This window comes from Adiantum capillus-veneris, chromosome 11, assembly GCF_014529385.1.
Source record: "Adiantum capillus-veneris isolate H3 chromosome 11, ASM1452938v2, whole genome shotgun sequence".
In the NCBI taxonomy this organism is placed as follows: domain Eukaryota; kingdom Viridiplantae; phylum Streptophyta; class Polypodiopsida; order Polypodiales; family Pteridaceae; genus Adiantum; species Adiantum capillus-veneris.
The window spans coordinates 9076257-9100693 of record NC_140941.1 but is presented as its reverse complement, the minus strand read 5'-3'; the positions used below and the strand labels follow the sequence as shown (position 1 = coordinate 9100693).

Sequence of the window (24437 nt, the reverse complement as noted above, 5' to 3'; positions counted from 1 at the left end):
GCCTACCCCAATGATGGGCATGCCAAGAAACACACCATGGATCTCATTTGTTAGTAAAGCACCACTACATGGTAGCTCAATGCCTGCAACAATACCTACAAGTGTGTACCAATCGTATACACCTATGGGTCCTCGTACTCATATAGCCCCTACCCCTCCCATTGTTTCAACAACCTATGCTCCACAACCACAACACCCAAGCTCTTATTTACATGGGACCATACCGGCTAGCATTAGCATGTCACATCCGATGTCTGCTATGCCTAGGGACACACATATGATCTTTGGGCCACCACAGGGCACAACACCGTACCAAACGTGGAACCCAAGGGCTTCTTATGTGCCAAGCCCAATGCCAATACCTACTCCACATGTAGTCTCTGGAGCGCCTTCACCCACGGTGCCTACTCACTTAGGTGACTTGGCAACATTTTCTCAAGGTATTGGTCGATCGCCTGCCTCTACTCGCGCTTTGGCTACCTCCATTTGTTGCTTACACTTGTCAGGATTCTTGCACGCTGCTCGCTTTGCATTCTTACAATCTTCTTTGGCCAGCCAATCTGATCTGTTCCACCGACGCTTTATTACTTTTTTTACTGCGGAACGATTGTGCTTGCAGTATTCGCGCATTCGAAGCTTCATCAGGTCTTCATTGAAGCGCTCATCCGAACTTGACATGGGAAGCTCGTCATGCAGCATGCTGAGGACTCTGTCTTTTAATTCATTTGGCACTTCACTCCACGTGTTTAGTATGTAGTGTCGAAATACCTAAGAGCAAAGACCGCACATGCGCAAGATCACCTTCTTGCCTTCGTCATCCAAGATGATGCCGCCGCTGATGTCGACCATGTACGATAAGTCCTCTCGTCTGTGACGCGTGAACCTGGGTGTCTCGGCAGGGGTATCGAGTGGTGTCTCTAGTGACATCTCAATGGGGGTACGGATGCCAGGTGTCTCCACTAGAGTCCGGGCCCCGAAGCGAGGAGTATCAACTCGGGTGACTCCCAGAGGAGTAGCTGGTGGTGTGTACCTAGAAACGGACGATAGCCACACAAAACCTGGCGTAGATGGCGATGATGTGGATGGTGTGGGGGTGGGCAAAGAATCGTAAGGTAAGGAGTCTCATCAAACACGAGGCGGTGTCGAGGCATCAACGGTGGTATCCCCACAACAACCGTCGCAGCCACCACTAGAGAGTTGGTGCTTAGAAGAGTGTGAAGATTGTCTCGTCGACACCGAAGTCTCGAAGCATACCAAATTCTTTGAAACAGAGGTAGACGCTGAAGGAGTGGAACGACGTGATGATGCTCCAAAGCGATGACGCTCCTCGTACCACCTCCTTTGCTGGGGTGACAAAGAAGAAAGAAACTCATCATCATCCATACTTTCATTAAACATATAAACATTTAATCTTAATATTGAATGGAGAATAAAATATGTCAAGTTATAATCTATACTATAGATAATAGGGGGAGGGATTCCTGTGTATAGAGAGATAGATAGATAGATAGATAGATAGATAGAGAGAGAGAGAGAGAGGACTCATAAAGGGGGAGGGATTCCTGCGACGAGGAGTTCAATCCGGCTTCAAATTAAACCATAGTGAAGTAGCGATGTACGCTTCTTGCTTCTTCGTTAAAAGAGCAAGATCCGCCTACCCTTTGAGAACTCCTTCGACTTGGAGTGGAAGCGATGACAATCAAACACAATTTAAATTTCTCAAGTATAGCATATAGACAAGAATGGACAAAAAGCCACGTGAATACAATATATATTATAAAACGGGGCAAAATTATTCAAATACAATGTTTATGTATTTAAGAGGTCTCTCTCTCATCCTCGCATAGCTCCGCATAACCCCCTATGTCTATATCGAGCTCTCCGTTTAGGCAGATGTCCTCCATTTCATTTTGTAGATTCTCTACATGCATCCCATAGAGAGTAGCAGCTTGATGCTCATCTGGCACCACCTTAGCGGCTTCTGACTGAGCATCCTCTCCGATCTCCTCCACTGATGCCGCTGCGATTGGCACATGGTAGCCCTGATACGTCTGTGCACTACAAGGGGCTACCTCTATGACGTACCACCAATTTGATGTAGACTTTGTAAGATGAAATACCATCTGCCAGAGCCACATAACTTACATGAGTGCTTCCAGGCACATACCTTTTAAAATTGGATGTTAAATAATTACAGACTTACTTGTTCACAATGCTCAGGTAGTACGAAAGTGTCTCTTAGGTTGGTCCATCTTGTGTAAAACACTTTTTGTCGATCCGTTCCACCCTAAATGTCGACCTGTACACCATGTTGTTGTGTATGACTTATACTATAACCATCAAAGATTATGAGTGGTCGTTCAAACATCTAGAAAGCCGCCAGTCGTACATTGCAAACTTATCGTGGTCGCGCAACCCCAAGAGTACTCCCACTCTTCCTCAGTCATTTTTTCACCTCACTGTTGTGTGCTTTTCAATTGGTTGTGCAACCATCCTAAGCTCATGAATGTTGGTACGCTCTCTAGACCCATTGGATAATGCATCAGTGGTCGTCTTCCCCGTCTCCACTCGATTTGTGCCCTTTGTCGCTCTTGCTTTGCATCCTCGTATTGTGAAATCCACTTTTGCATCAGTAGATTATGAAGCATGCAAAATCGATTGATTTTAGCCTCTAGATCTTCCGTCATCTTCTTCTCAACACCAAGATTGCACACGACAATCCCAGATATGCGCTCCTCATCTATGGTTCGCCATAGCATGTCTCGGGATTTATCAAATCCGTCTAGCCACTCTCCAATGTAAACTAGGGACACTGATACCAGCCAACCTTCTGGCATGCTACCCTCCGGACGTGCCTTCTGACGCACATATCCCTTGATCGTTTTCATGAAACGTTCTAAAAAGAACATCCATCTCGAATGTACTGTGCCAGCTATTGCCACCTCATCAACTATGTGAACAAGAAGATGCACTTGAATGGTTAGCATGCTAGTAGGAAAGTGTTTCTCAAACATGCACACAACCTCATCAACGTTTAGTTTTGCGAATGGTATGGAGTCTACATAGATCTCCTTTTGTGAGATCCATTGCACCAACTTCCCAAGTTTGTAGATTGTGGTAGGGACGTTAGGAGATAAACATCCCTCAATGGCCACCAGTAAAAAAAACTGTAAAACACGTCTAGCAATGATATTAAAGTCCACACACGAATTTGTTACACAATTCCCACCATGATATATTCCACTTTAAACATACCGAACACATTTTATGCTAGTCGTGTGGCTTCAAACTAGTAAGCTTTCCTTCTTTAGTGAAACACGTTCGCAGCGAGTGCATTACGCCAGTGGGGGTCCGCACAGATTGAATGGTCTCTTTTACTTTGTGTTCTTGGGCTCTTGTCAAAATACATGGTGCTTTAGGAAGGTTTATGGATCCATCGGGTGTTGTTTGGGCTCTCAAAGTATCTTTCTTGCTGATCAGATGGTCCCACAGTAGATTACCCACATTCTTGAATATGGGCATTGGATCAAAGTGATTGATCATGAGTCTGGGCCAATATGGTAACTCGTACCATAGAGAGTGTCTCTTCATCCCTGGGGCAAACCATCATCTCATATCTTCTTTTGCTCTAACCATGCTTGTGCATACATCCTTGGTGGCTCTCTTTCCAAAAAATGGTCGCGTAACTCGTGATTCTCTGGAAGATGTGCTTGATGACCTTCCACTACAAGAGGCTATTCATATTAGCGACGCTCAAAAAAAAAAATCCCGGTGTCGCTATGAGCGTCGCAAATTTACAAAGAAATTTGCGACGCTCATAGCAACGCCAGCTGGGCTAAAAAAATAACTGAGCGCGCCCAAAAACTCAGATCTCAGATCTGAGTTTTTCGGCGCCCTCAAGCAAGGAGCAGGTAACGCTCTCCCTCTCTCTCTCTCTCTCTCTCTCTCTCTCTCTCTCTCTCTCTCTCTCTTTTTCTTCTCCACACACACACACGAGGAGAGGAAGGAGAGCCAGGTATGCTCCTTCCCTCTCCTCATTCTCATGTTCCCTTCCCCTCTTTCTCTCTCCCTCTCTCTCTCTCACACACACACACACATACACACACACACATAGTTTTTTTGAGAGAGAGAGAGAGAGAGAGAGTACAAACAAAAACAAAAACGCACACACACATACATAAACAAAGAATGCACACACACATTGAGAGAGAAAAAGAGAGAGAGAGAGAGAGCATGCATAAACAAAAAACGCACGCATTGAGAGAGGAAAAGAGAGAGAGAACATGCATAAACAAAAAACGCACACATTGAGAGAGGAAAAGAGAGAGAAAACATGCATACAATCCAAAAAAACGCACACACATTGAGAGAGAAAGAGAGAGAAACTAATTTAACGTCGTAGGAAACTAATTAAAATTAAAAGACCTCAAGATCTAGCCGACGAGGAGTTGAACTCAAGACCTATTATTCAAGAGGGAAATGGCATAATCAATCTATCATACTTGGCATGGGTGATAGAAAGGTTATACCATTTATCTCTTTTTATTGGCACACACATCCACACATGCGCACACACAAGAAGAAGAGAGTTATAACGTCGTAGGAAACTATCTTAAAAGACGTTAAAGATTAGGTTATATGTAGACTTACATTAAATTAGATTTAGGTTTATTTTTAACTAGATTTACGTTTATTTATGCTAGATTTAGATTTACGTTATATTAGATTAGATTTAGGTCTCCATAGACTGCGATGCCTGCATGAAGCGGGTGAAGAAAGCCCTCAATGGAATATAGGGTATTGCTGCCTTCACTCATGGTGGGCTCCGTCGATCCAAAAGTACTGGTGAAATGTCTTCAGAAGATAGGGAAGAAGGTGGATCTTCAGGGCGGCAAGAGTCACTACATCCCCGACACAATGACCATCTAGACAACCTCTAGTCATTCAACAACAACTTCAAAGTTAGTAACAAGAGCAAGAACGGTCTAAAGGGCCAATTGCTGTCGTCAGATGTGGATGGAGATGAGGCAGCGTCACCGCCGGAAGTTAACTCTCACATCTTTAGTGATGAGAATGCCAACTCTTGCCGAGTTATGTGAAAAATTATGTGTTAAATCAGTTTTAAGGTTCTTATAATCCCTGTTAGTTTAGTTCTTTGTTTTTAATATAACATAATTTACGTTAGATTTAGATTTATGTTATATTAGATTAGACTTAGGTTTATTTAGGTTTACCCACACACACACACACACACACACACAAAATAAGAAGAGAGTTTTAACGTCGTAGGAAACTATCCCAAAAGACGTTAAAGATTAGGTTAGATGTAGACTTATGTTAAATTAGATTTAGGTTTATTTTTAGTTAGATTTACATTTATTTAGATTTACGCTTATTTACGTTAGATCGAGTCCACGCAAGAATTGTCTACGGTTTAGGGTTTAGAGTTAGACGAACAGTGAAAAGATCTACTGTGAAAAGATGTTAAGATGCTGTGAAGTGCTACAGCTAGAGAAGAGGCAAAGGGGTTTTGTCCACTACATGCAGTATCATGTAGACGTGGGTGTGTAGATTTCTTGTACCCACAAATATAGGTATTGACCAATAAAGACGAGATTATAACCCGGTGGTTCTGATCTCCGTGCACCTCTAGACCGAGGTGTGCGGGGATTGGACATGACTAGAGAATGTGAGGTAAAGAAAGAGAGAGAGAGAGAGAGAGAGAGAGAGAGAGAGAGAGATAAGACGAAGAATGCCAATAGAATATTAAATTTGTTTTCTAGGTTATAAGTTTTTTATCCTCATTATGAGTAGCGACGAGGATGTGGGACCGTCCAACCGAAACACCTATCTCTCAACGAGGGTCTTATGTCCTTGTAATCAATGCAAGCATGCTGTGCGATGGACAAGACGTGTTTCTTTGCAGCACGTTCGCGAATTTGGCGAGTTCGATCCATCTATTATAGATCGAGTTGTTGCCAATTATAACTCGTCGGACTCTGACGCTGGCCAACAAGCAGCAATCTTGCAACCCAATAGACATGTTCGCAGGCGCTTTGGTCAAGCAGCATATGTGAGGCCACAAGATGTAGCCTCTGACAGCTCGGGGGATGATCATGCAGAGGACATTCCCAACGAGGCAATGTTTGAGCCCGAGATTGATGAAATGATCGAGACGATCATGGATTCAGAAAGGCTTATCTATGATGATATGAAAAGTGAAGCCGATACGCCATTATATAATGGAGCACGTATGTCTAGATTGAAAGCACTCCTGGTTCTTCTCAACATGCAGGCAAAGTTTGGATGGAGTGACACTAGCGTCACAGCGCTTTTCAGGTGATCTATTACAATTAGTTTACTTTAATAAAACTCTAAATGTATAATGATCTGATAGATTTTTACACGACTGTATCATATTTTTATGTTGTGTAGATTGCTGAAAGAGCACATACTACCAGCTGACAATGTGATGCCAGATTCCCGAGATGAAGCAAGAAAGATTTTGCGAAACTTGGGGATGGATTACAATTCTATCCACGCTTGTCCTAATGACTGCATTCTTTTCAGAGGGGAATACATAGACATGGAGAAGTGTCCGAAATGTGATTCCGAAAGATATCGAGTAGATCTCCATGGGACAAAAATTCCACAAAAGGTTTTGCGACATTTCCCTCTGCTTCCTCGCATCAAGCATTTCTTCGAATGTAAGTCCATGGCCGCCCTAGCATCATGGCATGAGGAGAATAAATCTTCGGATGGTGTGCTACGAATTCCTGTAGATTGCGTAGCGTGGAAACATATAGATGGAACATGGTCGGATTTTGCCAGGGAAGCTCGAAATTTGCGCTTAGGCCTGGCTATGGATGGCGTAAATCCATTTGGTCAAAGATCAACATCTTTCAGTGTATGGCCCGTTGTCATCGTCAACTACAACATTCCCCCGTGGTTGACTACGAAGAAGGGGCACCTATGGCTAAGCTTGATTGTGCCAGGGCGATATAAAGTGGGGAATATGGATGTGTATCTTCGTCCACTATTGGAAGAGCTACAACAATTGTGGATTGGCATAGAGGTGGTGGATATGAGCCGACACATAGGACGATGGAATGCTTTGATCAGAGGCATTCTAATGTGGACCATGCATGACTATCCCGGGCTAACAGAATGCTCAGGTGATCTATTGACACTCCTCACTCAGACACTGTAAATCTTGTTTTTTCCCATAGTTGATCTATTATCATGTGTATACATGCAGGGCTTCAAACAAGCGGATACAGAGCATGTGTCACATGTGGACCTAGACTGAATGCACGTAGGGCACCCTCACTGAAGAAGCAAATCTACAAAGGTCATCAAGCGTATCTTCCAGAGAATCATGTGTTACGCGACGGCTTTTTGGGAAGAGAGCCACCAAGGATGTCTGCACAAGCATGGTTAGAGCAGAAGGAGATGTGCGATGACGGATTGCCTCCATGGATGAAGAGACTATCTCTATGGTACGAGTTACCATACTGGCCCCGACTCATGATCAATCACTTGCTCGATCCAATGCACATATTCAAGAATGTGGGTAATCTACTATGGGACCATCTGACCGGCAAGAAAGATACTCTGGGAGCCAGAGTTGACCTTAGAAATGTGGATCGTATGGAGCAATATTGGCCGCAAACAACGTCTGATGGATCGATAAAACTCCCTAAAGCACCATGGATTTTCACAGGAGCCCAAGAACGCAAAGTAAAAGAGACCATTCGATCTTTGCAGACCCCCACTGGCATAATGCACTCGCTCCGAACGTGTTTTACTAAAGAAGGAAAGCTTACCGGTTTGAAGTCACACGATTGGCATAAAATGTGTCAGGTACGTTCATAGTGGACTTTAATATCATTGCATAAAATGTGGACTTTAATATCATTGTTGCACATACTTTACAGTTTATTTTACCGGTTGCCATTGAGGGATGTTTGTCTCTCGACATCCGTAACACAATCTACAAACTTGCAAAGCTGGTGCAATGGATCTTACAAAAGGAGATCAACGTAGACTCCATACCATTCGCCAAACTAAATGCTGCGGAGCTTGTGTGCATGTTTGAGAAACATTTTCCTACTACAATGCTAACCATTCAGGTGCATCTTCTTGTTCACATAGTTGATGAGGTGGAAATAGCTGGCACAGCTCATTCCAGATGGATGTTCTTCTTAGAGCGTTTCATGAAAACGCTTAAGGGATATGTGCGTCAAAAGGCACGTCCGGAGGGTAGCATGGCAGAAGGTTGGTTGCTATCAGAGTCCCTAGTGTACATTGGAGAGTGGCTAGATGGATTTGATAAATCCCGGGACATGCTATGGCGAACCATAGATGATGAGCGCATATCTGGGATTGTCATGTGCAATCTCGGTGTTGAGAAGAAGATGACGGAAGATCTAGAGGCTAAAATCAACCGATTTTGCATACTTCACAATCCAGTGATGCAAAAGTGGATTTCACAATATGAGGATGCAAAGCAAGAGAGACAAAGGGCACGAATCGAGTGGAGACGGGGAAGACGACCACCGATGCACTATCCAGCGGTTCTGGAGAGCCTACCAACCTTCATGAGCTTAAGATGGTTGCACAACCAATTGAGAAGCGCACAACAATGCGGTGACGAAGTGACTGAAGAAGAGTGGGAGTACTCTCGGGGTTGCACGACCAAGGTAAGTTTGCAATGTACGACTAGCAAGTGACTTTATTTATAAACGTTTGAATGGCCACTCATAATCTTTGTTCGTTGTAGTATAAGTCATACACAGCAGCATGGTGTAAAGGTCGACATTTTAGGGTGGAACGAATCGACAAAAAGCATTTTACTCAAGATTGTGGAATCATGGCAAAATTTGAACAGTCTAGTCGACGACGTTCCTCTGATGCAGATCCTGTGGTGGCGGAACTCACTTACTTCGGCACGCTGCAAGAGATTTTGAGGATCGATTACAGAGGATTTTTTGTCGACTTGTTCGACGTGCAATGGTTCAAGATAATCATGGAGGGTCGCAACGCTACTGTGCGTAGAGGAGAGTCTGGTTTTCTTGAGGTGGATTCTACTAAGAAATGGACTGACCTAAGAGACACTTTCGTACTACCTGAGCATTGTGAACAAGTAAGTATGTAAATAGTTAACATCCCCCTTTTACAAGTTATGTGCTTGAAAGCTCTCATGTAAGTTATGTGGCTCTGGCAGGTAATATTTCATCCTACAAAGTCTACATCAAACTGGTGGTACGTCATAGAGGTAGCCCCTCATAGTGCAAGGACGTATGAAGGCTACCATGGGCCAATCACAACGACATCAATGGAGGAGATCAGAGAAGATGCTCAATCAGAAGCCGCTGCGGTGGTGCCAGACGAGCATCAAGATGCTACTACTCTATATGGGGTGCATGCAGAGGAGCTACAAAATGAAACAGAGGATATGTGTTTAAACGGAGAGCTCTATATAGATATAGGAAGTTATGCTGAGTTATGCGAGGATGAGAGAGAGATCTCTTAAAGCCACAAATATTGTATTTGAACAATTTTGCTCTGTGTTGTAAAAGCTCTGGCTCTCTAAGTACCTTCCATGGTGTATAACGCTCTTTTCTACTCGCGCTCATATCTTTTGATTGAAAATTCTGAGTTTTCGACTTGCCTCTTCTATCACTCAATTCATTGCGTCATTGTATTTATATGCGTCATTACGTCATTGTATTTAATGGTCTTTGCGTCATTGTCTACTCTATTCATTCAATATTAAGTTTAAATATTCGTGTGTTTAATGCAGGTATGGATGATGAGGAGTTTCTTTCTTCTTTGTCACCGCAGCAGAGACAGTGGTACGTGGAGCGTCATCGCTCTGGCACATCATCGCGCGTTCCTACTCCATCCGCATCTCCCTCTCTTTCGGAGCATTTGGCGCGCTCCGAAGCTTCGGCGTCGACGAGACGAGCTTCACACTCGTCTAGACACCGGCGCTCTAGTGGTGGCGGTGGCGGTTGTTGTGGGGATTCCGCCACCGATGCCTCCACACCGCCTCGTGTTTGATGAGGCTCTTTACCCTCCCCTTCTTTGCCCACCCCCACACCAGCCACAACATCGCCATCTACGCCAGGTTTTGCACGGCTAACTGTTCCTAGAAGCTACACACCTCTACCTACTCCGCCAGGAGCCACCCCACTCGACACTCCTCGCTTCGGGGCCCAGACGCCGGTGGAGACACCTGACGTCCATACCCCCATCGACACGCCGCTAGAGACCCCTGCCGGGACACCCAGGTTCACGCGTCACCGGTCAGAGGGCTTGCCTTACTCCGTCGACATCAGCGGCGGCATCATCATGGATGATGACGGCAAGAAGGTGATCTCGCGCATGCGTGGTCTTTGCTCTCAGCTGTTTAGACACTACATACTAAACAAATGGAGTGAAGTACCAAGTGATTTAAAAAACAGAGTCATCAGCATACTTCATGATGAGTTTCCCGTTCCAACACGGGATCAGCGCTTCAATGAAGACCTGATGAAGATTCGAATGCGCGAATACTGCAAACACAAGCGTTCCGAAGTGCAAAAAGCAATCAAGAATGGGTGGAACAGGCCAGATTGGCTGGCCAAAGAAGATGGGAAGAATGCGAAGAAAGCAGCGCGCGAGAATCCCGACAAGTGGAAGCAACAAAAGGATGCAGCCAGAGCGCGAGTAGAGGCAGGGAGCTCGCACCACTTGGGGAGCGGTGGATGGGCATCATTTGAGGCCGATTTTGTAAGTGTTTTCACATTGCTCTTTATGTTCGATAGTTTAGGGTTTATGAGTTTTTCAATTCTAACATAATGAAATCTTTGTATGTTTTGACAGTGGTCGATGACAGGACGTGATCCCGCATCGTACGAGCGCGAGTACGCAGGCAGGAAGGGCTTAAACGCCCTGATGGACATTCTTAGTTCTCGCGGCGGCATGGTTAGTATTAGGGTTTACTCTTTTTTATTTTTTGTATTGTTTTATAAATGTCGTTATATGTTTATACTTATTGAAAGCTGTCTTATTGTCTTTTTTTGCCGAATCCGACAGATACGCCGCTTGGACGCGATGAGACGTCTGACTAGACGACGTCAGTTTAGCCGTAGCTAGATAGCATTAGTTTAGGGTTTCTCATAGCTTATGTATCGTGAGACGGATTTTATACATCTTTTTGAACCATGTATATTATTACATTTGTCACCGCAGTTCCTTTTGCCAATCAATTCTTTATGCATATGATGTTGTACAATTGTCATTATTACATTTGCCAATCAATTCATTTTGCCTATGATGTGTACAATTGTCAATTTTGCAAACAATGCGTCTTGTGGGTGACTATTTTGGGTCTATTATCTACCCTTGCACTTTTTTTAAAAAGTGAATCAAGTACAATATGGTTGATGGGTGGCAGGGCATTCAATGCCCTGCCACCAAAAAAAAATTCTCTCGGGCGTCGCTATAAGCGTCGCTATTTATGGCTCTGTAACGTCGCTATATTCTTCTGTGTAAACGTCGCTATAACCGTCGCTATGACCGTCACTATATAGCGACGCTTATAGCCACGCTCGTAGCGACGGTTTTAGCGACGCAGGGGGTTATAAAAACCCAATGTATTTCCGTCGCTAACAGCGTCACAAGAGCACACAACCTCTTGTAGTGTTCATAGATTTGCTTCTTCAATGAGGGCGCCCGACGTGCATTAAGTCTAGATCCAATGTGACACATTCTCTGTATCCACCTGTTTGAAGCCCTGCATGTATACACATGACAATAGATAAGCTTGAGAAAAACCAATATTTATAGTGTTTGAGTTTGAGTATAAATCGCCTGAGCATTCTGTTAGTCCGGGATAGTCATGAATGGTCCACATTAGAATGCCTCTTATCAAAGCATTCCGTCGACCTGTGTGTCGACTCATATCCACCACTTCTATGCCAATCCACAATTGATATAGCTCTTCCAATAGTGGACGAAGATACACATCCATATTCTTCACTTTATACCACCCCGACACAATCAAGATTAGAAACAGGTATCCCGAGGTGTGCGGGGATCGGACATGACTAGAGAATGTGAGGTAGTTTACTGCACGCACACACACACACACACACACACACACACACACAGAGAGAGAGAGAGAGAGAGAGAGAGAGAGAGAGAGAGAGAGAGAGAGAGAAAAGACAGAGGATGCCAATAGAAGTTTAAATTTATGTTCAAGTTATAAGGTTTTTACATTCATTATGAGTAGTAACGATGATGTGGGTCCATCCAACCGAAACACCTATCTCTCGACAAGGATCTTATGTCCTGGTAATCAATGCAAACATGATGTGTGACGGACAAGACGTGTTTCTTTGTAGCACGTTCACAAATTTGACGAGTTTGATCAATCTATTATAGATCGATTTGTTGCCAATTATAACTCATTGGACTTTGACGCTAGCCAACAGGCAGAAATCTTGTAATCCAAGAGACGTATTCGCAGGCGCTTTGGTCAAGCAGCATACATGAGGCCACAAGATGTAGCTTCTGACAGCTCGGAGGATGATCATGCAGACCACATTCCCAATGAGGTTATGTTTGAGCTCGAGATTGATGAAATGAGCAAGACTATCATGGATTCAAAAAGACTTATCTATGATAATATGAAAAGTGAATTAAGCTGACATGCCATTGTATGATGGAGCATGTGTGTTTAGATTGAAGGCCCTCTTAGTTCTTCTCAACATGCAGAAAAAGTTTGGATGGAGTGACACTAGCATCACAATGCTTTTCAGATGATCTATTACAATGTGTTTACTTCAATAAACAACTCCAGATGTATAATGATCTGATAGATTACTTACACAAGTATACCGCATTTTTTTCGTCGTGTAGATTGCTGAAAGAGCACATACTGTCAACTGATAATGTGATGCCAGATTCCAGAGAGGAAGCAAGAAAGATCTTGCGAAACTTAGGGATGGATTACAATTAGATTCACGCTTGTCCTAACGATTGCATTCTTTTCAGAGGGGAATACATAGACATGGAAAAGTGTCTGAAATGTGATTCCGAGAGATACCGAGTAGATCTCCACGGACAAAAAAATCCACAAAAGGTTTTGTGACGCTTCCTTGCATCAAGCATTTCTTTGTATGTAAGTCCATGGCCGCCCTTGCATCATGGCACAAGGAGAATAGATCTTCGGATGGTGTGCTACGGATTCCTGCATGTTGTGCAGCCTGAAAACATATAGACGACGCATGATCGAATTTTACCAGGGAAGCTCGAAATTTGCGCATAGGCCTGGTTATGGATGGCGTAAATCCATTTGGTCAGAGGTCAACATCTTACAGTGTATGGCCCGTTGTCATCGTCAACCACGGGGGGATGTTGTAGTCAATGCCTATATTTATGGGTACGAGAAATCTATACACCCACGTCTACATGACAATGTATGTAGTGGACAAAATCCCTTTGCCTCTTCTTTAGCTGTAGCAATTCACGATATCTTAACATCTTTTTACAACAGATCCTTGTTCGAGGGATTACATGTTGGCCATAATCTGAGTATCATGCCGTTGAAAGCTTTCCAACTTAAGGTCGCATCCATAGAGAGGAAGATAGGGATCATCGTTGGCCTAATTAACTCTATTAATATAAAAACTAAATCCAAAATCTAATCTTAACTTTAACGTAATTGAACATATGGTGATTCTGAGCTAATTCAACATAGTTAATGGGTGAGTTAATAGGTGTCATATTCTGATGAGAGTATACATTTTGTTGTGTACCTAGTGTTTGCTCTTTGGGCAAAGCCTTGAGCTTAGCTGGAACTCCCCCTTCATTGACATGCCCTAAAATCTAACATAAATCTAAATCTAATCTAATCTTAAATCTAACGTAGCTAATCTTAAATTTAACGTAGCTAATCTTAAATCTTGCCCTAATTTTAAATCTAAAACTAATCTAATCTTAAACTCAACATAAACCTAAATCTAATATAATTTTAAATCTAACATAATCATAAGTTTAATTTAAATCTTAACCTAATTTTAAATTTAGCATAAATTTTAAATATAAGTTAAATGTAATTTAACCTAATCTTAGATTTTAATCTAACTTAATTTTAAATGTAATTTAAAATCTAACCTAACCATAAATCTTAATATAGCATTTCATTTCATATTTTCTCTACTTTTTTTAATCTATCTCTCCCCTTGCCTCTCTCTTTTCGTCTTCTCTCCCTCTTTCTCTCTCTCTTTGTTTTCTCCTATTCTCTCTCTCTCTCTCTCTCTCTCTCTCTCTCTCTCTCTCTCTTTTCTTCTCTCAATGTGTGTGTAAGTATTTTTTGTTTATGCATGTGTGTGTAATTTTTTGTACATTCAATGTGTGTGTATGTCTTTTGTTTATGTATGTGTGTACATTCTCTCTCTCTCTCTCTCTCTCTCTCTCTCTCTCTCTCTCTCTCTCAAAGACACAATGTGTGTGTGTGTGTGTGATTGAGAGGGAGAGAGAGAAAGAGGGGAAGGGAACGTGAGAGAGAGGGGAGGGGAGGGGAGGGAAGGAGCATACCTGAATCTCCTTCCTCTCCTCGTGTGTGTGTGTGGGGGGGGAAGGGGGAAGAGAGAGAGAGAGAGAGAGAGAGAGAGAGAGAGAGAGGGAGAGGCATGGGTTTACCTGTTTCGCTAGAGCGTCGAAACTCAAATTTGAAATCTAAGTTTTTGACGTTCTCGGTTTATTTTTTATTTTTATCGACGTCGCTATGCAACAAATAGTATAACGATGTTTATAGTGACGATCATAAGGACGTCGTGGATTTTAACATTTGAACGTCGCATTGCTAACGTCGTTATTATGAAGAACCTCTTGTAATGAATGAGATCGATGTAATAATTTGCACTTCCTTATTCTTAATTATAGGGATAATTTAATCCTTTGGCTTCTTTTTTTTGAGAGGTTAAACATATTTTTGTTTGGCTTGTCAATTTTACCAGCCCTGAATTCTCTTGTCCACATGATAGAGGACTTGGGACCTAGGAGTTTACAGCTCTAACAAAGGCACAGAGAAAGGTCGTTTTATTGTTGGTACGTTTCAAGAAACGCCAATTGTTGCGAATACAGCTTTCTTTGATAAGCGTGCTTTGATGGATATTATGAAATTATTATGAGTCTTGCTTGAGAGGTGTTTATGTGTATGCATGACGGTGGCGCATTTTGCAAGATCTAAGATCGAATAGGAATGAATGATTCACCTACTAATAAGAGGAAGAGAGCAACTCGGAGCCACGGAACGGAGGACAGGTGGAAGCCTTTTGGGGTGAGATGGAGTTGCCAAACCGGGCAGGAGGCGATAAATCATGAGGGGCGAGCTGTGCAGTGTGCAGCCAACGGGCGAGCAAGGCTTGGCGACGGGGCGGCGCTGTTGGCTGTAATTGGGGCCTGACCTGCTACATCCCCGGGGGGCGCTGTTTTCACTTTCCATTCTGTGGCCGCCACTTGCGCCCAATCAGCTGCTGTACTCGTCACACTGCCCTACCCCGCTCTAGTACGGACAGAACACCTTGAACTTTCGTACATCCCACCTAGCTACGTTAAATACGGTTGCAGCGAGCTCGTCAATCATAAGAGTAATAAGCTCTCTCTCTCATTGTCTCTCTCATCTGGGTTCGTCTCATGTCCCCTTAACCTTTCTCGTGTTGAAGCCGCTGAAGCTAGCAGTAGTGAGAAATATGAGAGCCCCCCAGAGAAGAGGTCGCACGGTCACGCAGGTGCTGGCGACCTGGGCCCAGCAGAATCAGCACAATACAATGAAGCAGATACCAACATCCACTCCAGCTCAATTATTATATGACAATGGATCAATGAATGCAAGCAGAAAATTTGCATTGCAGCAGCAGAAAAAGCAGCTGCGCAAGATGTCCAGCAAGGGGTACAAGAAAGGGTGCATGAAGGGGAAGGGTGGGCCCGAGAACGCCTTCTGCAGCTTTCGAGGGGTGCGGCAGCGCACCTGGGGCAAGTGGGTTGCCGAGATACGGGAGCCCAGCAAAGGCGCCAGGCTGTGGCTGGGCACTTATGCCACTGCTCAGCAAGCAGCCATGGCGTACGATGAAGCTGCCCGAACCCTTTACGGCCCCTCCGCCCCTCTCAATCTGCCCCATCTCTCCATGGAGTACATCCCCCCCTCCTCCTCTTCCTCTTCAACCTCCTCCTCGCTACCTGCGCCTCCCCCTCATTCCACTGCGCCGTCCCCTCCACCATCTCATCCCTCTAGTGCTGCGCATTCTTTTCCTCCATGTACTGATGAAAGCTTTCATGGCCAGCTCCCTTCCTCTCTCGTGCCTCCTTTATATGCGAACGATTCTGCCCGAGCTCACTCAATGATGGGCGTTCCTCACTTTGTTGCCCAGCACCCGGTCCAAAAGATCTACCCGGATTTCTCCCCGAATGCTCAAATACCAATCGCTGGTTTGCAGCAGTGGAAACCCCAGCAATATATTGAAGAGGAACTGCTGCAGCAGCCACGTCCTGCACCAGCTAAAGGTGGTGGGTCGAAGTCAGATTCAGAAGCAATGTCGAAGGCCGAAGAGTCGCAGAGCTGCAATGAATTGCAGCTGCAGCAGACGTTAAATTTAAATATGTGTACGTCAGCAAGATCGTTGTCCTCATCATCAGCTTCAGCCTTGTCAAGCTGTGTGTCCGCATCATCCCATGCATCGGTGCGGCTAGCAAGCGAGGAGGATCAGCGGAGGTCGTGGACACCGAATTCGGAGGATTATGCGCTATCAGAAGAGGAGAGTGAGAGGAATGTGGCTATGGAGATGGAGATGGAGAACAATTGCAGGCAAATGCAGCAGCTGCAGGAGATGGTGGCCGATTGCCCCTTTACGGAGCACTTGCATATTGAGGTGGTCGAGAGTGGCAGCAAAAACGAGTCAGCCTTCTTCAGGGAGTTGTGGGAGGGGTATTGGGTTCATTCTTCTAATAATTCCAAGGGGGGCAGCTCCAATATCTTTGGCTGCGCCTTCAGGATGCAGAATTTGTCAGAGTGCCAGCTGGACCTTGACGACGCAATTAATGATAACAATAGTTACAACCTTGTGATGAACTACTTAGATACGGAGCAGGACCACAACATTTTTGTGTGGCCTCTCCAACCTGCTGATCTGGAGCTGCCACCCCTTGAACCTTTGAGCCAGCTGCAAGAGCTCTCCAACTCGGCGCTCTGGCACATCGATCGGTAATCAATCTATTATTCATCCTCTAAATCTCGCTAATGTAATATGCATATCCTAAATATACAGCTCAGGTAATTAGTAATGTAATTAGTGATGATGAATGGATCAATATATATTGGAAGTTCATTAGATGCTTTTGTCTTTTATGTGTTTCTTTTTTGGAGGGCAAGGAGGAGTGCCCTCCGATCTCAGTAAACTAAAAATTGGAAATGTGTAAGCGAAGGGTGAGCTTACTAAATGAAAAGCGCCGAAGAAATAGAAAGTGAAGACTTTTCATGTCCAAAATATAAAGAGGTGATGGACTCTGGAGTCGTGTATTGATACCGTTGTGTATTTCTTTTTTAGCCTTCTTTTAGCTTTTTCGTAATCTATGTTAAGTAATGAATTTGGTGGAAAGTGGAAAGAATTTTTGTGTCCATATAAGCACCGAGTCCCGCAAGACATTAGCACAATTAGTGATTTTAATATGACCCCCTTTGTGGAGAAGAAGAAGGAGAGAGTTTTAATGTTGTAGGAAACTATCCCAAGAAGCAATAGTTTGTAAAGCTCTGCAATGTAATTTTGTTCTTTACTTAATATAAAACTCTCGCGCCCTTTATGGAAAAAAAAAAAAAAGAAGTGACCCATGACTTTTCGGACTTTGCGTAACATCCACATTTAGCATGTATGTTGTTTTACTTCACATTTCCATTCTTGTGTGCGATCACTCATGAAAGAAAATATCACGAATACTCTTGATTGCATGGGGGACTTGGCTCTTATAAAAAAGAGTGTTCCACTCCACATTCTTTGTTTCACATACTGGTGGGTTTGATATTATATTGTACAAGAATCTTCTGAGATCCGAGATTGTAATTCATTTCTTGGCTTGGCGCACACAGAGCAACAAAATCAACAATTGGTTTTCAGATTCGAACTCTAACGAGCCGAGCCAGCAAATCCCAAATCTAACCAACTCAGTCAACCGCTTTCTGTGATTCCATATGACACCTTCCATTCTATAAAAAAATTATTTCAACCCCTTCTTAGGTCCTCGTCCACCTGTGCGCCCTGCTGTTCAATTGCATGCCATGCTCTCTCCCTCCCTCTTGCACTTCCGCCTAGCTTGTTGGTGTTGACAAGACTGCACCAACAGAAACACTTTCAATTAGCAGGGTTTGCTTTTGATAAGACATCATCTTAGATTTGCTATAATAACGATTTTTTTTAAATCGTAGGGACATACTTTTGCATATTTGACCTTCAACATTTTCTTCTCTTTAGAGTGCCCTTGTACTATATATATATATATATATATATATATATATATATATTATATAATATAGTGATTTAATATTTTTAAAGCCATCTATACTATATATGGGCTCTCGTTAAATATCGGCCTGCTAGGCCGCGTGTAGGCGGGCGTGATTGGCCCAGCCGGTCACGTCGCTTTTTGGGGGGGCAGGAGATATCATCAACATATGTAGTGCATGCGCCCAAGCATGTGCATATGCACTCACGTAGTGCAGTGGTTGGGGTAATTCTCCTGGGATGTGAGGTTGGGGGTTCAAGACTCCGTGTGAGCTACGTGTGTTGACTTTTTGGTCAACGGTCACCCAACGGCTACATTCAACCGACAACCGATGTCCCTTGCTTTGCCACGCGGCCTAGCAGGCCAAAATATAACCAAATCCCTATATATGAAGCAACTTAAATTTTTCAAGGAAGGAGAGACCCTCCATGTGTCACTCAGTGTTTCACTTAACAAAAAACCTCATAAAACCTCTATTCTAAAATACAAAAGTCAAGCGTAAAATTAAAAATTTAAAATGGAAAGACTTTTGGAAATGGAAAATAAAAAACTTTCTACTTTGCACAAATTAAGTAATTGTACAGTTTAAGTATACATAACAAAAAGACTTTTGAAAATGTAAACTCAAAAGACTTTCTACTTGACATAAAGTAAATGTGACGCTTAAGTACACATTAAAAAAATAAATAAAAAATAAAGGAGAAAAACTCAAGAGGCAATATAATAATGGACTTAGGTTAATGCAACATGTTCAGCAAGTGCTTAGTGAATTGTCCACTTCTCTGGATGTTGCTCTCCGTTAAGTGTATGTGCTTTATTGATAATGTAATTATGTCGAATGAGCATGTAATTATGTCGAATGGTCAACAGTATGGACTGGTTTTGTTTTGCCAGAATTACATGTTTTGTAATCGGCTATATCCTGTAATTTTTGTTCTTCTAATATAATTCACCAGCTCCCCCCTTTATCGAAAAAAAATCACAATTGCTGTGGATATTTAATGAAAATCTAATTTTTAAAGATAAATTTGGCTTTGTCTTTTCAAAGGGTTTTTTTTAAGGCCAATATTGATATCTTTTAGAAATTTGTGCAAGTTTATTTTCAAATAATTTTTTTTGGCCAAACTCACAATAGTGAGTGAATGTATTTAAATCTCAAAGAAATTACAAAACGGCCTCAAGCTCAAGCCGAGCTCTAAGGTACTGAAGATTACACATTTTTTCTCTCCCCGAAGCTATCAAGAACACAGTAAGTATACTATAATAACAAACTTTAACTTATCGCAGCTTGCCACAACGGCATGGGTAGCCCTATACTAATGTACTTTGGAAACAAAAAAAGTGTATTTTCAAAATTTTAAAAATAACTATAAAGAAACACTTATATCCCCTTTCTTAAAGTGCTTTAAAAATTGTTGAAAATTGGGCACCTGTGTTGGTGTCCTTTCTCTCCCAATTTATCGGTTACTATAGTGAGTGTGTGTATGTATCTGCATGCACATGACAGAAACATTAACGAAAACTCGAACATTGAGTGTTTTTTATGAAGAGAGGAGGGCTTGCCTACTTAGGAACCACGGCAAAGCTCGGCCATCCATGGGGTAGATCTCGATGCAACTCAAGTATGTCACCGGCAGGAGGGGGAGAGAGAGAGAGAGAGAGAGAGAGAGAGAGAGAGAGAGAGAGTTGACAAAATGAGGAGTTTTGTGGATAGTGCACTGTCAGATTTAGCAGGAGTACATCTACTTGTGTGCATATTAAATATTTAAGAAGACAACTTTCGTAAAGATAGAAATTTTCTAAATACAAGCTTTTGTGCTTGCATTTAGAAAACAAGGAGAAGTCTAACGAATGAAAAAGAGCACAAAATTCTAGGGCTTTTTTTAAAGAAGAAGAAGAAGAAGAAGAAGAGAGTTTTATTGTCGTAGGAAACTATCCCAAGAAGAAAGAAGAAGTGACCCATGACTTTTCGGACTTTGCGTAACATCCGCATTTAGCATGTATGTTGTTTTACTTCACATTTCGATTATTGTGTGCGACCACTCATGAAAGAAAATATCACTAATACTCTTGATTGCATGGGGGACTCGGCCCTAATAAACAAGAGATGTTCCACTCCACATTCTTTGTTTCACATACTGGTGGGTTTGATATTATATTGTACAGGAATCTTCTGAGATCCGAGATTGTAATTCATTTCCTAGCTTGGTGCGCACAGAGCAACAAAATTAACAATCGGTTTTCAGATTCCAACTCTGACGAGCCGGGCCAGCAAATCCCAAATCTAACCAACTCAGCCAACCGCTTTCTGTGATTCCATATGACAACTTTCATTCTATAAAAACATTATTTCAACCCCTTCCTAGGTCCTCGTCCACCTGCACGCCCTACTGTTCAACTGCATGCCATGCTCTCTCCCTCCCTCTTGCACTTCCGCCTAGCTTGTTGGTGTTGACAAGACTGCATCGACAGAAACACTTTCAATTAGGAGCATTTGCTTTTGATAAGGTATCATCTTAGATTTGCTATAATAACGATTTTTTTTAAAACGTAGAGACATACTTTTGCATATATTACTTTTAGCGTTTTCTTTTCTTTAGAGTGCCCTTGTACTATATACATATATATATATATATATATATTGTGGTGTGTGGGTCTAGTAGGTGTGTCCGACCACCTAGTGTGAGAGGACACTAGTAGGTTCTTGGCATATGTAACCAACTCTCTTCTCCCTATAAAAGAGGCTGCCGACTCGTAGAGAGGCAAGCTAGTTTGGTCTTACTCCCGTGTACACCACATTGGTGGAGTTGACGGGCAAGGGTTAGTTAGAAACTCTTTTCTTAATTTTCTTGGGGAATACCTACGACAGCGATGGCAATGCTGCTTGACACTGGGTAGAGAGAGAGAGAGAGAGAGAGAGAGAGAGAGGCTATTGCTGCCTACAGCTCATGAAAGGCGTCACTTTCTTGGTGTCCTCCTTTATCTGCTTGAGAGACTCTACTACAGCTAACGCTACCCGGCACGCCAAGTTCTTATGTCAACCTGTGTAGCGAAGGAAGCAACCTTGTTGCAGCTAAAGCTCTCGTCACATTTCCGCCCTTTGCTTCTCACGCGAAGGTGCAGGAGCTACTGGGCAGCGAGACGAGCAAGAGGTGCATTGCGGAAGGTGTCACTTGCACCACCTGTGCAGCAGCTGATGCACCGGCGTGGCCCCAGCTACAGCGTTCTGTGCAGCCTACACGTGAACGAGCCCTCATGCGCACGTCAGCTAGGCCCTTACGTCCTGACCATCTACTCCACAGGCTTGGACCGTTGGATTGAGTGCTCCTGGGCGACTCTGTGCTGCTGATATTGGTCGCCATGGATCACCCCACTGTGGAGCAGATCCTCAACATGAAGAGTTATCAGCTCAAAGAGTACCTGGAAGACAAGCACGTTCCTGTGCCCAAGAAGCAAAGCAAGGAGTTCTTGCAAACTGCAGCATTGCAGACTCATGCAGACCTGGAGGCATGAAAGAGGCAAATAATAACAAGGAGGAGATCCAAAAGAGAGGAATCTGTTGATGGCAGCACATATTCGAGCATGTATGGGAGGTCTTCAAGTATGCCGAGGTCATTGCCATCTAGCAACTTTTCGCCTTCATTCTCACCATTAGTGACAACTCACAGCAGAGCTCAAGCACAAGCCAAGACAGCCGGGGCACTAGGTTTGAATTTTCTTGCTGGCAACCGGAGTTACTGCAACTTGATTGCAGAGGTGCCTTTTGCTATAATTTTAGTTCTTGGACTTATATCTAGTTTAGTTTTGTCAAGCATGTAGTTCTTTTTCAATAAGCAGCACTATACCTACACCAAACTCTGAAGTGGATTGGAGATTGTATGTCATAGTCCTTCCTCGTCTAGCCATTCGCAATGGGATAGCGACCTAGTGTGTTGCCTATGTCGAGAGATTTTCTTGTCGAGTCCAGTCATGACGAGTATAGCCCCCGAGTTCAATCCCCTAGTCCCTAAGATCTTGTAAGATCACTCCCCCCACATGAGGCATTGGAGTTGATGCAATCCCTTCAGTCATGTCAAGTCCCTTCCCAGTCCAAACTTGTAAAAAGATGTCCATCTTTTTCTCCCTAAGGGGGGAGGTGTGGTGTGTGGGTCTTGTAGGTGTGTTCGACCACCTAGTGTGAGAGAACACTAGTAGGTTCTTGGCATATGTAACCAACTCTCTTCTCTCTATAAAAGAGGCTGCCGACTCGTAGAGAGGCAAACTAGTTTGGTCTTACTCCCGTGTACGTGTGTGTGTGTGTGTATGTATGTATGTATATATATATATATATATACATGTATGTATGTATGTGTGTGTTTATGTAGTGATTTATTTATTTCTAAAGCCATAAGCATTATGTGGTGAATATATGTAGGTAGTGAATCTAGCTTTCTTCGGAGCCATTATGTCTGCACCACACTAAAAAAAGAGAATTGAAGATTCGTGAGTTCTCTCTCTCTCTCTCTCTCTCTCTCTCTCCTATTCTTCACGCCCACACTCACTTTTGGAAGCCGCCTCAGTTCGGGACGTCTGTCCTCTCTCTCTCTCTCTCTCTCTCTCTCTCTCTCTCTCTCTCTCTCTGACTGTGGGGTGCGCCTTGTGTCCACTCTCTCTCTTGCTATGGGCGGTCCTCTCTGTGAGTGCTGCGATGTTGTCCCTCTCTGTCGCATCTTTGACGTGAGGCGTTCGACCATGTAATACGCTCTCCCTCTCTTGCGCGTCACTGAGCTCAGCCAGTTTGTTAACGAGGCGACATGGGCAGGAGGGAGGGGGAGTTTGTGTAGGGCTGTTGTGAAAAGGGGGAGCGGACGCGCATGCACTCGAACTGCAGAGGGAGAGGAGGGTGAACACTGGAAGGTTGACGTCACCTTTGGGGTTTGGGGGGTATCTCGTTAATTAATACCATTCATTATCATCCAACCCAGCACGTATGCCATTAGAAAATATATAAATTAGGAAATGTATATAGTAGTACAAGGCCCCAAGTCATGGAAAAACTAAAAAATTAATTGAAATTGTACAAGTCTGAATTGAAGGGTGACAACCTTAGAAAAAGGAAGATGAAAAAGAGAGAATTGGAAAGTAAAAAATTATTAACTACACGAGTGCTTGTTCCGACTTGAGAGAGGAGGAGAGAGGAATGTGGCTGATGGTGAGCTCCCAACCAAAAACAGAGACTCATTGCCCTTTACAAGTGTGTGCCTTTTTTTGTGTGTGTGTGTGTGTGCGCGCGCGCGCGCGAGCGAGAGAGAGAGAGAGAGAGAGAGAGAGAGAGAGAGAGAGAACATTGAGTCCACCTAACAAGGTGAAAATTCACTATGGCCTACATAACGCTATTGAGAGGAATATAATAATAAGAGGCTTGCGTATGAGAGAGAAAATGAGAAAATGACACTTACATTTTAAAACATTTTTTATCACAGTAAAATATTACTTTTTTTAGAAACAATTGTAACAATGAACTGTAACACTGTATAGTCATGGCTCAACAAGAGCATGACTAGACCTTGTAATTTTTTGGGCTATTCAATATAATTCACTCACAATTGTGAGTTTTGCCAAAAAAAAAAAGAAACAACTGTAACAATGAACTATATAGATCACAATATATACCAAAAGCATTATAAATAATGAATCAAAAACACTTGATGCATGGCAAGAAATTGCAGAAAAACAAAGTGAAAGAGGATGGGAAAGATTGTGTGAGGCAGAATACCCAATGCCCCTCTTTAAAGAGGCCCGCTTTAAATTAAGAGGTAAACAAATGTCTCAGAAGGGATTTCATCCGGCTAGCCATTGGTTATAACTTACTAGGTTTTTCAATTAAGATAAATTATTTTTCTTTTATCTCC

The 24437-nt window shown here is 43.1% G+C and overlaps 1 protein-coding gene across 1 annotated transcript; it reads left to right on the top strand.

Moving 5' to 3' along the window:
* The first annotated feature begins 15662 nt into the window (after positions 1-15662).
* Positions 15663-17468, top strand: LOC147446867 (uncharacterized). Its single transcript, XM_086524201.1, has one exon. The coding sequence runs from the start codon at positions 15747-15749 to the stop codon at positions 17256-17258; it is 1512 nt and encodes a 503-aa protein (XP_086380327.1). The 5' UTR covers positions 15663-15746; the 3' UTR covers positions 17259-17468.
* Positions 17469-24437: the final 6969 nt, after the last annotated feature.

Coding starts and splice junctions, on each gene's coding strand:
- LOC147446867 (XM_086524201.1), top strand. CDS start 15,747: ATGAGAGCCCCCCAGAGAAGAGGTCGCACGGTCACGCAGGTGCTGGCG.